This window comes from Pelophylax lessonae (genome assembly GCF_965119305.1).
Source record: "Pelophylax lessonae genome assembly, chromosome: 1".
Lineage (NCBI taxonomy): Eukaryota > Metazoa > Chordata > Amphibia > Anura > Ranidae > Pelophylax > Pelophylax lessonae.
This window is the reverse complement of record NC_138768.1, coordinates 126377718-126396255: the sequence shown is the minus strand read 5'-3', so window position 1 is coordinate 126396255 and position 18538 is coordinate 126377718. Positions and strand designations below refer to the sequence as shown.

The 18538-nt window shown below is 43.4% G+C and overlaps 1 protein-coding gene across 1 annotated transcript in view; it reads right to left on the bottom strand.

The window, feature by feature from the left end:
- The window catches only part of TBCA (tubulin folding cofactor A), a 98027-nt gene that overhangs the window by 37600 nt on the left and 41889 nt on the right, over positions 1–18538 (bottom strand). Inside the window, exon 2 of the mRNA XM_082265462.1 lies at positions 5029–5134. Within this exon, the coding sequence (XP_082121588.1) occupies positions 5029–5134 (106 nt within the window). The remainder of the gene's footprint in view (positions 1–5028; positions 5135–18538) is intronic.

The following is an 18538-nucleotide window of genomic DNA, read 5'->3' as shown; positions in this document are numbered from 1 at the left end:
TCTTTCTTGAATCTATGCCTGTTTAAAAATGTGATTTTTGACTTACCGTAAAAATCCATTTCTCAGATGTTCAGACGGACACAGCTCCTGATTCTTCTTAACCGTTTGGTTCTACTGCCCCCTACAGGAGTAGGACACTAGGCAGGAAAAAGCTTGATACACCTGCTCTCAGCTATAGACACTCGGTTTTGTTACAAGCAGTGTCAGAAGAAAGCCAACTCCACAGAGGGGTGATTGCTGTGTCCGTCAATGAACATCAGAGAAATGGATTTTACGGTAAGTAAGCTCCTGATTCTTCTTAACCACTGGGATGTCCCAAAGCAGTGTTAAACATGAGGGGTGGGAAAAAAGCAGAAAGAAATTCCCAAGGCTAACCAGGTAACATGGAGCTCAACCATAAACTGGAGCTCACTTGAAAAAAACAATACACCCTCAAAGAGGACCAGGTCCTCTAAAACAGCAGCCTACAAAAGAAGCATCTGCAGATGCCAACACATCCACTTTATAAAAAATTTGTAAAAGTGAGCACCGACGATGGGGTGGCCGCTTTGCAAACCTTCATCACTGATGCTTGATGACGGAAGCCCAGGGGACAGAAAGTGCATCCACTAGCGCAGGCCTCGACAAAACCCGGGCGCCAGGTCGCATTTGCGACTAGAATTAGCGACCTGGCGCCTGGGGTGCCTTGTAGAGGGTGTCCTGTCATTTTTGTGCGGACTTCCGCACACGGACTTCCGGGCCGTCCGAAAATTGAGGCCCCGGTTTTTCGGCCTACTTGAGATGAGAGGCTTCCAATGGGGAACTAGTGCCCTTTTGTGGTGGCCGGCAGTAATGACTGTTGTAATTACTGTTTCCACTGTTTGTTCACAATGCATTACCATCTCCCTGTCCAGTTAGTTACCTTTGACAGGGAGTGTGGTTATTTATTATTAATTTATTTTTTAAATGTAAAAACTAAATATTTTTTTTCTTTTTATATATATATATATATATATATATATATATATATATATATATATATATATATATATATATATATATATATATATATATAGATTTTTTCCAATTATTATTATTAAAAAAAATTATTATATATATATATATATATATATATATATATATATATATATATATATATATATAATTTTTTTTAATAATAATAATTGGAAAAAATATATATATATATTTTTTTTTTTCCCTCATCGCCATGCCACAGCCGAAGGCCCCTTTCACACGGGCTGTCTGATCAGGTCCGCCTGTCAGTTTTTCAGGCAGACCTGATCGGACCCTTCATTCTCCTCTATGGAACAGTAATCTGCCGCCATCTGATCCTGTCCGCCAAAAGCAGACGGATGGTGGTTCTATTTTCTATCCATCCCGTGGATCGGATCAGATGGCATCGGATGGAAAGAGACAGACAGTCTGTTTTCATCCAATTGCGCTAGAGGAGAGTGGGGTTCTAGTCGTATTTATGTGTAAATTTAGTATCCGTTTTATTAAATAAAGCTTGGTTGTTAGTTTAAAAAAAAAAAAAAACTGGCTCCTGACTTTTTTAGCTGGCTCCTAGATTTCAGGAAAATTTGTCAAGCCCTGCACTAGCGCCTTTTCAGGTGTGGCTATAGGAGCAGAGGAATCATCCTCACTATCTGAGCACTCGTGGACACAGACCCAGTAGGGTCGCTATATACTAAGCTCACCCGGAAAATATAACAATCAGGGGAGGCTGCCAACTGCGATCCCATGAATGGACCACCTACAGGACCCCACAAAAAAACAAGGGGATCACCCTCCATAGAGGGCCTTATAGGAAATGGCTCCCTTGAAAGGGGGCCGCCCATCGTGACGCGGACACACAGGCAGGGTACCCTGATGGTTGCGCAGCGATAAAAAGGGCAGGTGCCCCACACAATAATGGTGGCAAGGCTGTCACTAAAAAAATGAAGCACCCCCACAGTGCCACCTCTTCCAAGGGAGGCACCAAGCTCACCACAGGGCTCAGGGCACAGGGTTCAGCCGCAAGTGCACGGATCCCAGCCTGGCAGATGCCAAAGAAAGTTGGCGCTTCAGTTAAATGCACTGGGGCCACCCCCCAAACGGATGCGCCCGACTAAGTCGCACGGCCTAAATTTTTGTGGGAGCCCAGCCGCTTGGACGCGAGCCCGGCGGAGCCGATTACCCAGGGACAGCAGAGGGGAGGGTGGATGCACGAAAAGGGAGGCAGTGGCTTCAGCCACCCTCACAGGAGCCGCCTCACGTAGTTCCTGACTAGTAGGCTGCAAAGCCGCGGTCTAAATTTTTGGCCAGATCCGGCCACGTGAGGCGCATACCCGCGGATGCTAAACTATCTGCTTCCCCTGCTCACACCCCTGTTGTGCAAAAAAATACCCGGTCAGTGGCAACTCCAACCAGCCCCACTTAAGAGCATGTGACAACAGCCAGCTCATGAGCTCACCCTGGGGGGGGGTGGGGGGCGGGGCGAAAGACCCACAGTGACCACCGAAATTTTTGAGGGGCGAGAAGGGGACAGCTACTTACCATACCAGGAACAGGGTGGGCACTACTCCGGACAGACCTCCGCTCCATAATGTGGGTGCTGTCAGCCAGGAGAAACGCTGTGACTCAGGCTGAGGCAAAGTTGTATGCATCCTCGCGAGGCGTTTACCTCGCAGGCCAGGCCCTGTCTAGCGCGGAGCTGTGGTCTGCACGTGTTCGCTGGCCAGACTGGGAGGACCCTCTGGATCTAGATTATCCAGTCCGTCGCCCAGTCCTGCAATTGATGTAGATTCTCCCAGGAACAAAATAAGAAAGATAAGAAAAATGTTAATTTAAAAAGAAAAAAAAGAAAAAATCGCCAGGACCAGAGATCCCAGCAAGGATCTAGGTCCTGACTAGGCAGAAAAACAAAAAATTGAGTGCCTATAGCTGAGAGTGAGTGTATACTCCCTGGGACTGCCCATATGCGTAGTCAAGCTTTTTTCTGCCTAGTGTCCTACTCCTGCAGGGGACAATATAACCCAATGGTTAAGAAGAATCAGGAGCTGTGACCGTCAATGAACGAAAGAGAAATACTTTTTTACAGCTTGGTGTGATTTACAACGGTTGTAAACCTTAGACATGAAATATGAACAAAGCATATTCTTGTCTCAAACCAGAGCACTAAAGCCCCGTACACACGTACCGATTGTCGGCCGTAAATATTCGGCCGACGACCGATCGGCCGATTGTAGGCTTGTTAGTATGATGCTTCCGACAGCCGACAGCGCATTTTCGGCCGAACAGAATCTGTCGTGCAGGCATTCAAATTTTTGTTGGCCAACACCAGAACGGCCGATTGTTCGCCAGTCAGTACAGATTTCGGCCGACAGACAGCAGATTTGCAAGACTGGGCATGCTCAGAAAAGAAAAAAAGACAAGGAAAGTTAACCATCACATGACATCACTTCTGCACTTGGCTGTTGGCCGAAAAAAATTCGTGTGCAGTCTTTTGCATTTTTCAACAGACACGACAGCCCTCGGTACACACAGGCTTTAGTGTCATTTCTGTCTGCTGCTCACTTCGGACATGTTTTCAAGGTAACAGGGGAGGGACCACCAGCTGATTTACAGCCTCATCTCTGTTCCTGGGGTCTGTGTGAATGGGGTGCGTCTCTTCCCTCCAATCAGCTCTCCAAGCTCTCCTCACTGAGCTCTGTAGAGTGTAATTTCAACTCTTCCGCCCCCTTTTTTTCGGAAGTCTCAAAAAAGCTAATAAATTCTTGACTTTGAATGGATGTAGAAAAGAGAAAACAGATAAACAGATACAACTTATATAGGAGGATTTGTTTAATCTCTGTGTATCACCTGAGGATAGTCCCTTCACTGTGGATAGGTAAGGGCTTATGAATGCAGAACTCCACCCGAAAGAGGAAGTTCGGCTTTAGGGACAAAGTCTACATGCATGGGACTCTTTTCATTCTTTTTTTGTGACAACAAAACCTCAACACTTAGACAATAAAAAAGTCCAGGAAATGACAACTTCAAATCGTACTATAGGTTTAGTCACTTAGGCTATACATGACAGTAGGTTATAAATTGATGTTCTGACTTAAATCACTAAGCTTGTATCAATAAGCAGAAAGTTGTGAGAGTAAAATGGCAAATTAATCGCTGTTCCACTGACTTATACTTTGATAGAATAAGATTTTTTTTATCTAATAAGAATAATTCAAGTTTAAAAACACTTGCTTTTCTGTTAAATGTTATTTGTACATAATTAGAAAAGCAAATATGTTCACAATTACTAATCTGAGAATAAATATGTTTCATAAAATAAAGAACTGGAACAGTAACAGTGCAGTTATAATGGTAAGGATGGGTTCACACTACCTGCAGATAAATAGTGACAGCAGCTGGGAAGCAGTTTCATGCATTTTATACAATGCAAGGCACCATTTCCTCCTTTTTTTTCCTAAACTTTAATGGAATGTTAATTCCATTAATGTCTATGTATTCCAGCTTAGCTGCCGTGCATAGAAACATAGAATGACATGGACATTCAGATAGCTGCGGGGCAGTGCAGAAAAATGCAACGTGTGCATTCTTCCACACCACTATTTTCCACAGTGTGGAAGTGCAAAAGCAGCACACACAAAACCATTGTTTTCAGTGTGCCCTTGTGGAGGGCTGCATTTTTCTTCAACAGAAAAACGCAGCTCTCTGCTATAGTGTAAACCTGCCCTAAGGCTGGGGAGGTCACCCCAAAATTAACATGAGAGTAGAACACCATAGGTCCCAAATCTTATTGAATTTTTGGGGTATATTCTTTTATATATATATATATATATATATATATATATATATATATATATATATATATATATATACACACATACACACCTTTTTCTTAAGGGATAATATAGCCAACCATTAAGTTTCCACTGGGATACAGTAAGGGAGGATGGACACATCCATTTAATAGTAAAAAGCCATGAAGTTTCTCAAACTAATATAGTGTGGTCATAGTCTTCACCTAGTATACCAAATACTTGCCTGCTTTTTAAGGACATATTCATCTTCTCCTTCAGTCTTCAGCCGTTCTACTTTTTCTTCTTGCTGTTTGGATTCTTTTTCATACATAACTTTTTCTTTGGACAAACTGTAAACAATAGGAAGAGTGATTACATTTTATGTAAAGAACACAGTATGGAGAGAAATCTGCCCATGTAAGGCCTATCTTTACAAGGTATGCATGAAATGCTTCAGCAAATTTGCTCTTTTAAGACAGTAAAAATAACAAAGGAGGAAAGGATGCCTACTAAGTAAACTATAAATTAACCACTTTACCACCGGAGGATTTTGCTGTCTTCCGTCCAGGCCACTTTTTGCGATTCGGCGCTGTGCGACTTTAACTGACAATTGCGCGGTCGTGCGACACCGTACCCAAACGAAATTAACGTCCTTTTTTTCCCACAAACAGAGCTTTCTTTTGGTGAAAAGTCTGATCTGTCACTCCCTGTCACTATGGAGATCCGCCCGCTTGCGTTTACACAGGCGGGCGGATCTCCACACTAGATCCCCGACGATCGGGGCAGAGCAGCGGCGATCGCCGCTGCTCCTCCCCTGGCCCGACTCCCGCTGTGACTGAAAACAGCGGGAGCGAGCCTCCGGCGGCGCGCAAGCGCCTCCCAGAAGGGGGAGTGTCTGACGACGTAGTACTACTTCGTCAGACGATAACGAGCCACTCTGCCAAAGTAATATTACTGTGGGCGGTGGTAAAGTGGTTAAAGCAACTTTTAAAGCCTATCCTTCAAGGTAGAACTATCATCAAATTATTAAATCATATAGGTAATGTAGGCTGCCCATACCAGTGAGACGTGGCTCTTTGTTTCTCTAAATCCCCAGGAGCACTTTGAAAACACCTATACTGTAGGTTTTGCCATTTTGCTTTGCATTGGTATTTTCTTAGACAAGGAGGCAACACTCTTTCTTCTGCAGTTAAAGGATAAGTTCACTATTCCTGGCATTTCCCTGGTGCGGACCAACCCACACTCACTATCCCCTCCCCCCAAACTTTCCCTATAGTCAAACCTGGCTTAACCATCCCTCTAACCATTCCTGAATTTAGGACCTCATCTCCTCTTATACTTTGTGGTTGGTCAGACACCCATGCAAGGTGAACAAATTGATGTAAAAAGATTCAGTTTTCATGCTATTTTTTTTTTTCCCCAATCAGTTTTTGTGATGAAACGGACAACGCTCATGTGAAAGGACCCGAATTGTTACAAATACAGAGAGGAAAGTTGGATGGAATGAGTATTTTCATCAACTGCTCTGACTATCCAGCCCATTGGCTCAAGCGAAGGCACCCAACCTGAGATGAAGCTCTTTTCTTTCTCACAAGGTCAACATCAAATGAACATGATATGTCTGAATGCACAAAACTAAAGCTGACAAGGCTTCATTGTTAATATCACATCTCTACTCCAAAATAAAACAAATAAGAACAAAAATAAATACAAAACCAGACGATTCCTGCTTATAAGATCATGAAGAAATGACTACTGGCAGACAGAATGACCTGACACAACTGGAAGACCATTTGAGAAAAAATTATTTTACGCCCTGTTAAATCAGTCAAGTTTCTTCCATTAGAGTTCGATCACTGACAATGGAAGTTTATGCCTCCTCAAATCTGAGAAAGACATTCAGGAGATAGTAGAGAGAAATTCACAACGATGGACTGACACTTAACTATCAAAAGGGGCCCAGCTAAAATACAAAAATAAAACACGATTCAGACCATTGTGTCCAAGGTTTGTTGTGCGTGTTTTGTTGTATTTATCAATTTGAATCCCCATAGCAAGTTTCACAATTACAGAGACTGCAAATTGACAATGAAGACATGACCATTAACCCAAAGTCATTCACAAAAATGTTTGAGAAAAGGTCAATTAAATAGAAGATAATATTTAATAATGTTTATTGAGTTTAGTTTGTTATTCTGTCATTTTAATTAAACCGAATAAATCAGTAATACAAATAGTACTGTAGATCATGAAAAGAAGAGTAAAGCTTTTGGAGCTATACTTACCTTAAAATTCAGAGCTGTCCCCTACACCAATGGTCCTCAACTCCGGTCCTCGGGGCCCACTAACAGGCCAGATATTAAGTATTACCTTTGGGAGATGCAGACTAGAATACTGCAATCACTGAGCAGCAAATGAGAACACCTGGGATGTAATTTAGTTATCTTGCAAACCTGGCCTGTTAGTGGGCCCCGAGGACCGGAGTTGAGGACCACTGGGCTACACTACTTCTTTTCTGCCGCTAGATGCCTGTGACTGGACAGTCAAAGAAAAGTAGCACACTGGCGAGCTTATCTCTCTGTAAAGCCCCGTACACACGTACCGATCGTCGGCCGAACGATCGGCCGTCTTTTGTCCGAGGGCTGTCGTGTCTGTTGAAAAGTGCAAAAGACTGCACACGAATTTTGTCGGCCAACAACAGCCGACTGCAGAAGTGATGTCATGTGATGGTTAACTTTCCTTGTCTTTTATTTTCTGAGCATGCCCAGTCTTGCAAATCTGCTGTCTGTCGGCCGAAATCTGTACTGACTGGCGAACAATCGGCCGTTCTGGTGTCGGCATACAAAAATTTTAATGCTTGCACGACAGATTCTGTTCGGCCGAAAGTGCGCTGTCGGCTGTCGGAAGCATCATACTAACAAGCCGAAAATCGGCCGATCGGTCGTCGGCCGAATCTTTTTGGCCGACAATCTGCACGTGTGTACGGGCTTTAAGTCTGGTCTCTCCTATCAGCAAGTTCTATGTTAGCATGTGAATTTATTGACTTCTTGTGCTGGTTCTCTCTCTCGATCTCTGAGCTCTGATGTACAGAGACTGTTAAAGAGGATAAAGCCAAGAAAATTTCAGGCCCTGATTGGGGTTACATATAGTTACGTAGTTAGTCAGGTTGAAAAAAAGACACAAGTCCATCTGGTTCAACCAAAAAAAACAGTATTGAAAGCCCAACCATACAATCCCATATACACAATCCTATACCCGCAGTTGATCCAGAGGAAGGCGAAAAAAACCCCAGCAAAGCATGATCCAATTTACTACAGCAGGGGAAAAAAATTCCTTCGTGATCCCCCGAGAGGCAATCGGATTTTCCCTGGATCAACTTTACCTAAAAAAAAGTTTTAGTACCCATTTATATTATGTACACCTAGGAAAGAATCCAGGCCTTTTTTAAAGCAATCTAGTGAGCGGGCCAGAACCACCTCTGGAGGGAGTCTATTCCACATTTTCACAGCTCTTACGGTGAAGAAACCTTTCCGTATTTGCAGACTAAATCTGTTTTCCTCTAGACGTAAAGAGTACTTTCTTGTCCTCTGTGTTGACCTTAAAGTGAACAACTCAACACCAAAGTTCACTATACGGACCCCTTATGTATTTATACATGTTGATCATATCCCCCCTTAATCTCCTCTTCTCAAGAGAGAATAAATTCAGTTCCTCTAATCTTTTCTCATAGCTGAGGTCCTCCATGCCTCTTATCAGTTTAGTTTCCCTTCTCTGCAATTTCTCCAGTTCCCCGATATCCTTTTTAAGAACTGGTGCCCAAAACTGAACTGCTCATTTCAGATGAGGTTTTACTAATGATCTGTACAGGGGCAAAATTATCTCTCTCTCTCTCTGGAGTCCATGCCTCTGTTAACTAAGGGTTAATAAAAGGTTTAATAGGAATATATTTTATTTAAAAAAAATAACCTGTTAAGTTTTAGGTCAGGGATTGACAAATTTGCTTTGAATCTAGGAGGCAGCTAAAAAAAGTTAGGAGCCAGTTTCTGCACAATGCGCAACAATATATGTCATGTGTACCACAATTGATGAGTGTCTCCCCTGTGCTCCACTGAATGTAATGCAGTGCAGATCGCACTGCATTACATCCTTTCCAAACCATGCTGGCTGGGCAAACTGTCAGCGGGGACCTGGAAGTGACATCATACCCTGCAGTGCCCGCTATGCCGATCTTGGGGGTATGTGGAAGCAATGGAGTTGTCACAATGCTTCCACCTGACAAGTGAGGGTAAGCAAGCAGCAGGGCTAAATGTAGAAAAAAAAAAAAAAACTACCTGCCCAATCGTGCATCCATACAACAGTCAATAGGCTGATAAAGGCCCAGGCCCCAGGATGCAATTTCTAGTCACCATGGTGCCCAGGATTTCACTATCTGCAAGTGTCATTTTACACAGGAGAGGCTGTATTCTGACAGCAGCTTCTGCTGTGTACTACAAAGCAATTACCAGGTTTTGGTCTGACAGCCAGTTAATTTCCGGTAATAGCGGAGGGAGGGGAAGAGAAGCTGGACAAGAGACGCATCTTGGTAAAAAAACAAAACTGTTGGGTTTTTTAGGACATTTCTAAAAAATTTTTTGAAAATACATTAGTTAAATACCTCTTTGGTGTGCCTAGCACCAGCTATTGGCCACAGTAAGGCCAGGTTTACATATGTGAGGCTGCAGTTCACAGCATGGGGTCCGGTGCGTCCCTGTTCACCAGTTTAGGTGCAATTCAGGTCTGAATTTTTGCCTGAATCAGACCCAAAGACACACAGGACCCTTCTGCAATCCAGGCCGCCCCCCCCCCCCCCCAAGACCTGTGTAAACTGGCTCTATTGAGGCCTGGTCACACTCTCCTGTAATGCGAATTGGACGCAGGGAAACCTGTATGTGAACCCAGCCTAAGTCACTAGAAGTTATCGATGGGGTCCATTTTAACAAAAGCTCTAGATACACCTCAACAGCATTGAGTTTAATGAAAGCACCGAATATTGTGCATCAGACCTCTGATCTTTGAGCAGTACCAACATACTGCCAATGAGTAGGGACAGCTAAAAGAGCCACAGGTATTTTGACAAGGAAAGTAACACTGCGAAAATGTGCACATTCCCCTTTTTCTTATACATATCATGAACATTCCAATAACCCCGTGGGGCTCATTGGCCTTTAGAGAGCTGCCTCCACTTCAGAATTATAAACTACCTCCAGATTTGGGTCCAGTACACCACCAATAATTCTATGCTTGTATTCAATTTACTGCTGTAGTAGGTGTATACCAAGCACAGTGATTGTCGGTAGAGGGGTTCACACTTCCTGTGACAATTAGGTTTAAGAGGAAAACTCCGGCTTGATTTTCTATATTCTGATCACAGGTGCAATACCTGAGAGGTTCTTAGGATAAAAAAAATAATAAAATTCCCTATTTTTTTTTTTTTAAACTTAAAAAAAAAAATACATGTACATTTTTTGCAAGTGAAATTATCCTTTGACTTAAGACCCCAAATACAGGTCATGTTCTCAGGATACCATTCAATTGCACAAGTGCTTTAATTCAATGTCAATGGTTTGGTATTTATGACAGCTATTTTATCCAAGAGGGTACCCAAGAACTTAGGTCAGGATCCACTGATCTGACATTGTAAGGCTGGTTACACATGGGTGGTGCCCGCAATGCGCATTCTCCTGCTCAGCTATGTTTAGCAGGTGGATGACAGGTCCATGTCCGCTCTGCATATCGCTGTTCTCTGTGGGGCTGTCAGATGGAAACAGACCACCTGTGAACCTCTGTCACCTGATCCGCCGGACGCATGGGGAATTGATCCCCCACCCTCCACATATAGAGCAATCGCTGGTTCGATCAGGTCCGCCTGAAAACTGACAGGCAGGCCTGATCTGACCACCCATGTGAAACCAGCCTAAAGGAACAAATAAAGTTGCAAAACATTTACATATCTGGTCCATAGTAGAAAATTACCATCTTACACCCTTCATTTTTTTTAAATACCACTAGATTATGTTGAACAGTAATTTTATCTGTTGCATCATTTGAGAAAGGTCATGTAGGGAGCACAAGCATAGGTTACACTGTCAAAACTTGTCTTGTCTGTGGCCAGCTTTACATTATTAGTACATATTATTGTATTGAATGCCTAAATAAAGTACCAGATACCATATAAAAATATATATTTCAAGCTCACCCTAAAAAAAGATGCCTCTTAAGAGGAAATGCGTTGGGTGGAGCCAAATTCTGTGACGTCGCCACATACCAGCCTGCAGGCAAGGTCCGCGGCTGTTTGTTTGTTTGTTTGTTTGCCTTCTAACATTATTTTTACATGCAAGTGCAATAGATACTTTTTAATAAAAATGGTGATTATTTTAGTACTGCACCATGAAGTCTCTTCCTTCTTAATCCCTTATACTGGAGAACATCCATAGTGGGATGACCCGCACAGATACCGAGGACATACGAGATAGATATATTGGAGTCAAGCACGCTTCTTACCAAGAAGGAGCGTCCTCACATGAGCCCTAGGAGTGGAACATCCCTGCTAGCTGATATCTGCACAAGCAAGTGAGATCACTATAATCTGAGATCCAGCCCTTTTGGTAAGAGGCGCACTCCATCTGTGGGAGAGAGCACCTTGTGAAGCACCTGTATCTGTGAATCACTTTTCATTTTAAGAGCACTCTTAGTTGGACTTTTTTTCTTTTTTCACTGGAATCTCCCCTTTTTTTCCGTTATATTTATGGTTCTCGTTTTTTTCTTTTTGTCTATGGTTTTAAAATAGACTCATTGACTATCTTAATATGGTTTAAGATTTACACACATATAGTGTCACATAGGTTGCACACTTATTTGATTTTTGTGATAAAGTACCTGGCCTACCTTTGCCAAACATCCTATTCATCCTTTATGGGTCTAAGCTCAACCTGTGGCCAGAAAGCATGTACTGCATTTTAGGTATATATATTTTTATGTGATATGACAGTAGAACAATATAGCACAATTTTTGCAGGAAAAGACAGAAGAGTAGAATGATAATAACAGCTCAGTCTCCTTTATTACTACAAAGAGATTGCTTGCTGCAATCACAACCTTATATTTAGCATCTGTCATATCTAAAGGCAATCGCAGTTCATTGTAGCTGCTGGGAACCCTTTTCTCAGATGGATCTGGATACTCAATTCTCTTATTTCTAGCAAATGGAGAGTAGAATCCATTAGCCTATCACTTTGTCTTATGTGTCAGAGCATTTTCCACAAGAATCAAAACACTAGCAACGTAAGAAGCCTATAAGAAAAGCACATTCCCTATGACAGAAGGGAATAAATGAATAGAGTGCTCCACTCTAAATATGACATGGTCTTTCATAATAAGGGGATCTATAATCAACAGCAAGAAAAAGCACAAAATAGAAAATACAACATCAACTTCACACGATAGCATCGGACATAATTGACAGAAATATTTTTAGATCAGCAATGTAGCATGTATGGCAAGGAAGCTGAAATTCCACATTGTCCCTACAGAAAAGTTGTGAACACCGAGAGGAAATGTACACTTTTTAGTTTTAATCCACTACAGTACAAAATATACAATGCAAACCAGATTTACTGGCACACGTGGACAAAGTGTATTTCAACTTTTGCAGTCAAATTTAAGAAACCTCCACTTAAGGTTTGTTGTGTGTGCTGATTGACACAGTATACCAAACAAACAAATGTACATGCCTTTCAAGTATTTCTTCGGAGCAGGTCTATACATAGAAATCTTTAGGCAGTTAGGTTTTAGGGGACAGTTTTTTTTAGAAGTGCATTAACTTGAATCAAGGAATAGGGGGGGGGTCTCATCCACCAGGACTGCATATTTCTGGTAAGGCAATGTGTGAACCAATATGCTAGTTTCAACCTTGCTTGGTTCCCAATCCTACAGGCTTGCCCACTATCCCCACTTATACTCACACTGGTGATAGAACCTCTGTCCCAACAACATCCTCTGACATCCCCTTGATTACAGTAGCCGGGTGCCAATATAAATTACGCCTATTTGCAGAAAAAGTTATCCTCCGTTACCAATCCCACCCGTTTCTCTACCAAACCTGCATAACCTCCTTTTCCATTCAGTATCATTTCAGGGTTACATCTGAACTTGATGAGATCCAGAGCTTTCAAGGCTTCCCCTACCAGTGTTTCTTCTTTACACATTCCAACAAAGCTTTCTGCACCAATAAGGGGTGTTGGAACTTCTAGGTGTTCATCTCACTAGCTCCTACTCCACACTTTACAAGGCAAATCACCTGGCCCTCATTCACTAAATTTAAGCTTCTCAAATGTTCCACTCTTTTGGTCAAGATGTAGATCCGCAGTGACAATTACATAAATTAAAGATCTTGTACCTTTTTTGAGACCTGACGATTTACGCTCCACCTCCAGTCACGAGAGGACCTCATAACCTCATAATGCTTTCATTTGACAAAACGGAATACAGAGGCTCTCTAAACACACCATATTTTAAACCAAAACAGGGGGGGGGGGGGGCATTAGCCTCTATATTTACCCAGAAATTACCAGCTCACCTAATACCATACCTCTAAGAAAACCTAACTTTGGGTTACCGTGGAAGAGGTCGATTGTGACCCCTTATCAATAAATACTTGCTCTGACTTCATGTGACAAGCAAGCTTTATCAAACCTGATCACCCACTACTCTATGCAAATATGGGACAATCTTAAATACACAGGTGGCCTTTATTGTCTATTTTTCGCAACCCCTCATTGTTTCCAGGATTAGAGTCGCCAGGTGCTTTCACTTTGGACCTCATCCTGAAAGGGATAAAAACATTCCAATCTGCGAGAGAGAGATTTTAAGTTACCCAATTATTTTGGTACCTACAAGGTTCACTCCATCACCTTACATCTACATGCACAAACAGAAACTAGAACTGCAGATCAAGCTAGAACGTGGGATACGATTAAATCATGCTCACATAATGCACTAGCTGGACGGTTTAACTACAATGCACTACTCAGATGGTACATGGTGCATGTACATGGTGCCACACCATTTAGCCCATGCAAAAACAGTTCTTCCATATACCAGTTTTTGTGGCTGGCCAGAACTGAGCACATTCTAGCCTTTTTTTTTTTTTTCCAAAGGCCCCTTCCTTCTTGGAAATAAGCAAAGGACTCTTAGATTTAAGTGGTATACCCAATTTGTGCTATGGTTGACATTTTGGCAACTGTATAAAATATTGCAGAGTCTGAAGAAAGAGTGGAGAGGAAAGGAATCCAAATTGCACGAGGTCCAGTGTGAAGTCTCCATGGTGATGATTTGGGGAGTCATGTCATCTACTGGTGTTGGTTCACGGTGTTTTATCAAGTCCTAAGTCAGCACGCCCTATACCAGGAAGTTCTAGAGCACATCATGCTTCTCTCTGCTGACCAGCTTTATGAAGATGCTGATTACATTTTATAGCAGGACTTGGCACTTGCCCACACTGGCCAAAAGCATTAATACCTGGTTTATTGATCATGGTATCACTGTGCTTGATTGGCTAGCAAACTCACCTGACCTAAACCCCATAGAGAATCTGTAGAGTATTATCAAGAGGAAGAGGAGAGACACCAGACCCAACAATGCAGACAAGCTGAAGGCCGCTATCAAAGCAGCTCAGGCTTCCATAACACCTCAGCAGTACCACAGGCTGATTGCTTCCATGCCACGCCACATTGATGCAGTAATTCATGCAAAAGGAGCCTCAAACAAGTATTGGTATAGTGCATACTATACTGGACATACTTTTCAGTAAGCTAACATTTCTGCCTTGAAAATACTTTATTTTTTTATTTTTATTTTATTGATTTTATGTAATATTCTTATTTTCTGAGATACTGAATTTGGGGTTTTTTACTAGCTGCAAGCCCTAATCATCAAAATTGAAAAAAGGAAATGCGTTAAATGCATTACTCTGGGTGTAACACTTCTATATAAAATATGAGTTTCACTTTATGATAATGGAATTTTTGACTTATCGAAAAATCCATTTCTCTGAGGTTAATTGACGGACACAGCTCCTGATCTTCCTAACCATGGGGTTATACTGCTCCCTACAGGAGTAGGAAACTAGGCAGAAAAAAAGTCTGGCTACGCCTATGGGCAGTCCCAGGGGGGTATACTCCCTCTCTCTGCTATAGGTACTCAGTTTTGTCACAAACAGTGTCAGAAGAATTACAACTCCACAGAGGGGTGGGTGCTGTGTCCGTTAATGTACATCAGAGAAATTGAATTTACGGTAAGTCAAAAATCCCATTAATCAAAAAGTTAAACGTGAGGGGTGGGAACAGCGAAATATAAATTCCCAAGGCTAACTATAGCAAAGCGGGTAAACAGGAGCTCACCTAAAAAAAAAAAAAAAAAAAAACAATACACCCTCAAAGAGGACCAGGTCCTCTAAACAGCAACCTGCAAAACCTTGCGGCCAAAAGGAAGCACTCGCAGATGCCAACACATCCACTTTATAGAACTTTGTGAAAGTGTGCACCGACGACCAGGTGGCCGCCTTGCAAACCTGCACCATTGATGCCCGATGACGGAAGGTCCAGGAGGAACTGAGCGCCTGAGTAGTGTGCCTTGACAGGGAAAGGAGGAACCTGACCCTTGAGGGAATAGGCCTGAATCACTTGTCTGTCTGATCCATCTGGAAATAGTAGCAGAGGAAGCATACAACCCTTTCCAGGGCCCATCCGTAAACACAAATAGTGAGTCTAATTTACTAAAAGACTCCGTAGCTGCCAGGTACATCCTAAACAAGCAAAAAATTGGGGGAGCAAACCCTGAACATGTATATCTAAAGCCAGTGCAGCTATGGACCAAGCAACATGTATATTAAAAAAGAATAGCGCACACATGCAAAAGAAATGACTATCAAATATGGAGACAATCCATAAATAAAAATGGGGATTTAGTCCCACCATATGGCCATATCGTGCTCAAGCCCACCACTGCATCAAAGTACCCCATTATCAGTGGGTCCTACACTATCCATAAAAAAGGGGTGAATCCAGCCTTTCTTACCTTTGGAGACAACACTCCTTGCTGGGAAGGTGTGCTAATGCACTACAGGGGACTCCTCCTATATCTACTTGATAGTGGACACCAATAGAGCACAGGTGTGTGTGGGGGATGGGATGCTCAACCTCAGAAGTCTGGTCAGACCGCATACATAATAAACAAGCAAAAAATTGGGGGAGCAAACCCTGAACATGTATATCTAAAGCCAGTGCAGCTATGGACCAAGCAACATATTTATTAAAAAAGAATAGCGCACACATGCAAAAGAAATGACTATCAAATATGGAGACAATCCATAAATAAAAATGGGGATTTAGTCCCACCATATGGCCATATCGTGCTCAAGCCCACCACTGCGTCAAAGTACCCCATTATCAGTGGGTCCTACACTATCCATAAAAAAGGGGTGAATCCAGCCTTTCTTACCCTATGGATAGTGTAGGACCCACTGATAATGGGGTACTTTGACGCAGTGGTGGGCTTGAGCACGATATGGCCATATGGTGGGACTAAATCCCCATTTTTATTTATGGATTGTCTCCATATTTGAAAGTCATTTCTTTTGCATGTGTGCGCAATTCTTTTTTAATATACATGTTGCTTGGTCCATAGCTGCACTGGCTTTAGATATACATGTTCAGGGTTTGCTCCCCCAATTTTTTGCTTGTTTATTATGTATTCGGTCTGACCAGACTTCTGAGGTTGAGCATCCCATCCCCCACACACACCTGTACTCTATTGGTGTCCACTATCAAGTAGATATAGGAGGAGTCCCCTGTAGTGCATTAGCACACCTTCCCAGCAAGGGTAAGAGAGGCTGGATTCACCCCTTTTTTATGGATAGTGTAGGACCCACTGATAATGGGGTACTTTGACGCAGTGGTGGGCTTGAGCGCGATATGGCCATATGGTGGGACTAAATCCCCATTTTTATTTATGGATTGTCTCCATATTTGAAAGTCATTTCTTTTGCATGTGTGCGCTATTCTTTTTTAAGGTACATCCTAATCGCCTGGACCACATCCAAGGCACGCAAAGCAATTCTCTTTGGGAGTTTTGTCTTGGGACGCAGGGAAGGCAACACATTGTGAGGAGAGGAGGCGAGACCAAAGGTAATGCCACAAACTGATAATGCTCCTCGCCAACAGAAAAGCGGAGCGGTGACTGGCACATATTGGAATGTAAAAGGTAGGCGTCATTGATGTCGATAGACGGCGAGAAAATCCCACTGATGTAGGGACGCCACTACTGTGCGAATGGACTTTATTCGGAACTTCTGCACCCACACAAAACAGTTTAGGGCCTTGAGGTCCAGAATTGGACATACCTTGCCTTCCTTACTGGGAACTGTAAACAGGTTTGAGTAAAACCCCTGAAAATGTCCTGAAGTCAGAACCAGGACAATCACCCCTTGAAGTAACAAGTCTTGCAACGCCCCAAAGAGACCCCGTAAGCGATCTGGGGACAAGCGCAGGTTGGAAGGGAAGAACCTTTTTGGAGGATAAGACCGAAACGCGATCTTGTAGCCGGATGGAATGACTTCGTGGACCCACTTATCTTTTACCAGAGAGGTTCATGGATCCGGAAATCAGCGAAGATGTCCTTCACCCCAGATACAGGCGAGTCACCAGGGGGATCCAACAAAAAAAAAGTGTTAAACACTGCTAAGGGACAACCCCCACCGCTTGGGCAGACCAAGCCTGCCACAGAGCACCAATCGATACTCAGTAGAGAGGGAGAGGACCCCACCAGACTCACCATCCCACAGAAACCAGGTACCGCAAACCACCAGGAGAATCTGCACTGCACGAACAGCGATCAGGAAATGAAAACATCCAGGAGTCAGCACCAGGGGATGAGGAGGAGGCTCCCACTGCCAAAATTGCCGCCCAGAGGGCATCCACTGTCATGGGCACCACTATTTTCAATGGCAAACCACCGAAAAATGGCCGCCGGACTAAACAAACATGGCCACCGTGCATTAGGCACACAGGCTACAAGAAAATGGCAGCACTATGAGGCTCCCAGGAGGGATCCTTAGGCCTTCAGAAAAATGGAACAGGCAGGAAGGGCAAGACAAGGCCACCTCACAGCCCCAGTGATGGGGTGGGGGGCGAGATGGCCCACAGGGACCACCAGACCGATGGGGGAGTGCCTAACGGGAGGTAGGGGAACCCAGCGGTCCGACTGTCTCATGGAGGGGCCCACGTACACCCCAAAACCATCCAGGGGGAGAGGGGGGACAGTTACTTACAATACCAGGAACCAGGCGGGCACCGCTCCAGACAGAATCTCCTCTCCACTGAAATAGGGGGCTATCGGCCAGGAGGAACGCTGCCACTCGGGCAGCTACCCAGTCCTATGCGACCACGCGAGGCGTTTAACTTGCAGGTCAGCGTGAAGCTGAGGTCTGTCTGCGCTCGCTGGCCAGACTAGGGTGACCACTGGATCTAGATTATCCAGCCCATCGCCCAGTCTGGCAGTTGATTGTAGATCTCACAGGAAAAAGTCCAGGAGAAAAAAGATCCAGGACCAGAGATCCCAGCAAGGAACTAGGTATTTACTCCTGACTAGGCAGAAAAAAAACTGAGTACCTATAGCAGAGAGAGAGGGAGTATACCCCCTGGGACTGCCCATAGGCGTAG